Source organism: Pollachius pollachius (assembly GCF_949987615.1).
Source record: "Pollachius pollachius genome assembly, chromosome: 12".
Classification (NCBI taxonomy): Eukaryota; Metazoa; Chordata; class Actinopteri; order Gadiformes; family Gadidae; genus Pollachius; species Pollachius pollachius.
Genome location: NC_136945.1, coordinates 22,348,877 through 22,353,876, shown reverse-complemented (window position 1 = coordinate 22,353,876; position 5,000 = coordinate 22,348,877). Strand labels below are relative to the sequence as shown.

At 46.2% G+C, this 5,000-nt stretch overlaps 1 protein-coding gene across 1 annotated transcript in view; it reads right to left on the bottom strand.

Annotated features, from left to right (window-relative positions):
* The window catches only part of fam83c (family with sequence similarity 83 member C), an 18,222-nt gene extending 16,516 nt beyond the window's left edge, over positions 1–1,706 (bottom strand). Inside the window, exon 1 of the mRNA XM_079747258.1 lies at positions 991–1,706. Within this exon, the coding sequence (XP_079603384.1) occupies positions 991–1,500 (510 nt within the window). The 5' untranslated portion in view covers positions 1,501–1,706. The remainder of the gene's footprint in view (positions 1–990) is intronic.
* Between the last annotated feature and the right edge of the window lie 3,294 nt (positions 1,707–5,000).

Sequence of the window (5,000 nt, the reverse complement as noted above, 5' to 3'; positions counted from 1 at the left end):
ACAAGGCAAGAGAGACAGTAATGCATTATATCCTAAGGCAATTCCCGGTCAGGGAATGATAAAGCGGAACTTTATGTCCCCGGTTATCAGATGGCAGTCGGTTATGGGACCAGGATGTTTTGAGTCCAGCCAGTGTTCTCTGATCTCAGCACCTGATCGCTGAGGTATATCCTATTTACCATGTAGTTATTGATCGGACACATGGATCCAAAGAGACTTGATCAATGCTTCCAGATACCCATCTTTAAGGAGCAGCATAGGTCAGAATTCTTTTTTTATTAAGTATTGTGTCCCTTTATTTAAAAGGGACACAAACATAAACAATGTGTGTGTGTGTGTGTGTGTGTGTGTGTGTGTGTGTGTGTGTGTGTGTGTGTGTGTGTGTGTGTGTGTGTGTGTGTGTGTGTGTTTGTCATGTCGACGTTATAAAGTGTGTCCTATGGCCATTGACATCAAAGCTCTCAGTCTATTACCCTCGCGGGAACATCCAGGTGAGTTCCGCAGTGAATAACATCGATCTGATAGGGGACTCTAGAATGTTCACTCGCGTGGAGGTTCGATGCCCTCACGAGGCTACTCGGCCCCAATCACACAGAGCGACGCGGGGGATCGATGAGACCAGAGGGCACGAGCACCGCGAGCGGAACTGGTCCGATCGCCTTTGAAGCCTCGCAACAAAGAGGGCAGCTCATTAAACACAGACGCACCACACGTAACGGGATGACGCGATTCCGCCCTAGGGAGCTCCGTTTATTTGGGAGCAAATTAATCTAAAGAACTCCCCCACAGAGTTGAAACATTTTCAAATAGCATTTTCACGTAGCATAGCATAGTTTCTCGGACATACTATTTGATAACCCTCCACCACTAGAGCTCGTCTCCAACTGTCACGCAATCTGAATGTGGGCCAACCGCAGGTGAAATACAAGATACACACACTGCTGTTGAACTTCACCAGAGGAAAACACTTCACAACCGCTGCAGACCTACCTTGGTGGCTTTGTTGATCAGCGACCGGACCAGGTCCTTGACGTTGTGGGACTTGTCTCTCTGGAAATAGATCTGCGTCTCGGACGGGCCGTACCTCAGCGGGGACTCGGGCCAGCCCAGCTCCAGCATCGGGGGCTCCTCGTCGGACATCATGGGGAAGTAGGTCCCGGAGGTGAGCTCCGACAGCGCGTCGCCGTCCCCGAAGTCCCGCTCGTTGCCTCCGGCGGTGCCGTTGCTATCGTCGGACGCCTTGGTGGCACGCTCGGTGATGTAGCGGATCTCGAGCGGCGACAGAAAGTTGAGTTCCCGCTCCTCGGTGAGCACGCGGCGGTACTCATTCTCCCCGTGCTCCAGTAGCGCGTCCGTCGCGAGCCGCGCCGCCTCGTTGTGGCTCAGCTCGAGCGTGGCGACCTGCCGCCACGGGTTCTTCACCTCCTCCAGGCGGGACGCGAGTTTACCGAGCGGTTTCCGTCCGTTCCCGGCCGGTCTCAGGTTCTCCGAGCTGATCATGGTGCCGCGTAACGACGGCACTCCTGCTTCGCGCTGTGCACAGGACCCAAAGTTGGGCGTGCTGTTGTTCCCCAAACACTGTTGTCGCTCTCCGCTCCGGAACGAAGTTATAAAATGGCTCCTAGGTTCTGCTGTCGTCTGTCATGTCAGACGGTAACCGTATTCCCGGGGGAGTCTTCTCTCTCTCCCAGTGAAACGCGTCGGTCTTCTGCTCTGCTCACCTGTTGCCACCTGTCCTGGTTTCCACGTCTAATGGCTCCTCCCACTTTTTCAGCCTCCTTGACTCCACCCTGTCTCTATCCCCGTCTCTCGCGCTCTCACACGCACACACGCACACACACACGCACACACACACGCACACACGAACACACACACACACACACACACACTGACTCGAGAAGCTCTGATGTTTTGTAGGTAACATTATGCAACAACATGTCGACGATGACGATCAATTATTGGGAATGTGATATAACTACTACTAATAAATACCACTGTTAATACGACAAGATAAGATAATACTTTATGGTCCGTTTGCACAGACATTTTTCTTGCGGTACAATAATAATAATAGTAATAATAATAATAATGATACTGGATAATTATCTGCACTATATCAATCAAACATACTTACTGATAAGCACACACACACACTAACACACACACACACACACACAGACACACACACACACACACACACCAATGCATGCACCCACACACACACACATCCTTTCGGGCTGTGACACACACACACACACACACACACTTGCTCATGCAATCATGTAAACACACACATGATTGTGTGTTTACATGATGGGGGGGGGGGTAAGCAGATTTGTCAGCTTAGCCACTCTGGACTTTGTCTTGTTGCTGCTCGCTGCAGGTCGTAACTCAAGAAGCCATTCTGCTCCATATCAATACTGTATAAATGAAGGGCCCACGGAGAGATGTGACCATCAGCCTTTCGGTCACATGGTAGGGAAGACAAGGACAACATGTATGGACTACAGACATTGTGGGCTGTAGGGACAGGTCACGGTATGAGAGGGCTATGTCCTGTAGGAGACACATGGTAAACAAAGGCCGTAGCTCTACCTTAAACCAACCTGGGACTCTCTCCCCCGCACTCTCCTATCCTATCCTGTGGGGTCATCATAGCAACCGTCTCCAAAGGCCGCACACAAGCCCACTTTTTCCGGACCCCTTTGGTGACATCAGCATGCCGTGCATGTCTTGAGTGCAAAACAAAGTAATAGATGTTTTCACGTTTCCATCTACTTTTCAGTCAACTTTTCTACCAATCTTATTGTTTAGATAGACATTATTTTTTATACATTTATATTCAAATATATATAGCCTAATATATATATATTTGTATTACTATATCTGATATCTTTTGAATTTTGTATAATTATTCTTTAATGACCCTTTGTTTTTTTATCATATTTTATCTATTTAATTGTTAACTTTTTGCTTCCTAGGACCGTCCTGTAGCCTACTTTCTGTTGTGCCATTCTAACTTCTTATCTGGAATGAATAACGAACGTCTTACCGTATGTCTATGTTAATATAAATGTCTATCATGAGTTCATAATAATATAACCGAGCGCCAACAGGTGGTCAGCTGAGCGCTGTGGAAGTTCAGGGTTCCGGACCAACTATTGAACAAATATTGATCAGATATTGATCAAATGTTGACTCAGCAGGGCGAGGTTAACCACCGAACTTAAAGCTGCCACAAGTCACCCCGAACGCTAACCTACTCCGTGTGTCTTATTAAGCTTTGAATAAAGAACAAATGCGTAACGCTATGGATATGTGCGGGGCTGTCACTCTCAGCTCCCCGAAACAAGATGTTCCTGATTGACAGGAGCTCGAGAAACCAACAAGCCGCGCCCACTGCACTTCCCTGCTCGTCTCGGGGTTAAGCGTGGGTCGGCGTCCAGCCAGCTCAGGATGACGTCGATACCAACCAACACCGACGTCTCTCTACAGAACCTGAAGGCGGGTCATGACCAGCGTTCTCATGGTGACCTAATCGTTGAGACCCGATTCATTAAATGATAATAATTAAAATAATTGCGTTCAATCATATCATCTCCCAGCACTCCCTGATATCCCTTATCCACGCTTATGGTTATAAATGAATATTAAAGTTTAAAGATAGCTGTGTGGTAAATGGTGGAGGTATTCGCGAGTTCAGATGACCAACGCAACCATAGTTTATTACCCAGATGATATCAGTATACTGGTATCTTCGCTCGGCACTAGGAAAATTAAAAGACCATTTGATTAACTTTAAACTTCCACTGACGTTTTTTGGGGGGTCATATTGGAGCCAAACTGAATTTGAACCGATCTAAAGGTTATACGGGGCTGCTTTAAAATATGCTGATATAAGAGACGTTGACGATTTGGAAAGCATACTCAGGTTCAGAATGATACTTTAGAAGGGGGGATGGGGGGGGGGGGGGGGGGGGGGGGGGGGGGGGGGGGGGGGGTCACAGGAAGTGATAGAGGCACAGCGTAGATGTCTGCTGCCCCTGCAAAAAACATTGACTCCTCAGAGGACACTGAAGGAAGCTGTGAGGAATGCAATAGTTAGACCGGTGGAGCTACATTTGGTGTGGAGAAGATGCTTTGAACAAAAGCCAATTTGAACAATCAAAACATAATTAGCCTACATTCATAATCAAAATTGGATTAGCTCATTTTTATCATATGATTTATTCTCAAACAAGTTTATGCAACAACTAGAGGTAGCAGCAAACAACCATTAATTAACATTGTTAATGCACTAATAAGAATAACTAATATCAACTAGCATAAACAAACTAGTTATTTGAAAGATAACTTATGATACAGTACTCATTTACTAATGGTGTTGATGTTAACTGAGGCAATAGCGTTCATGTTAACTATGGTATTGATTTATAAATTATTAAATAAAGGGTTAGGGTAAACGGTAATCCACTTCCCCTAACCAACATGGTAATTCTATATAATAATGCCTCATAACCAATGTCAATTAATGGTTAATAAATGTACCCTCATTTTAAAGGGTCACCGATTAGCAAGAAGGTATCAGAAGGTAGAAGTGAGTGGAATTGTATTTTATTATTTTAATCTGATCTCACCTCAGATACGAGAATGCACAAGTTTGAAAACTTTAATTACAATATAATTATCCTCTTAAGGTTGCGTTGGTAGCGATGGAGGTTGTAATCTGAGGTGATAACAAAGTGGTTTGTCATCAAGGGTTCTGTGTCCCGCGGAGGCTGACTCACAGAACCATTGCGTCACATCGAAGTGTTTCTGCACAGGCATCGGTATTTGATGTTTACCAACATGGAAATACACCTGAAACCAGTGAGAGAGAGAGAGAGAGAGAGAGAGAGAGAGGGGGGGAGAGAGGGAGAGAGAGCGAGAGAGAGAGAGAGAGAGAGAGGGGGAGAGAGAGAGAAGAGAGAGAGAGAGAGAGAGAGAGAGAGAGAGGGGAG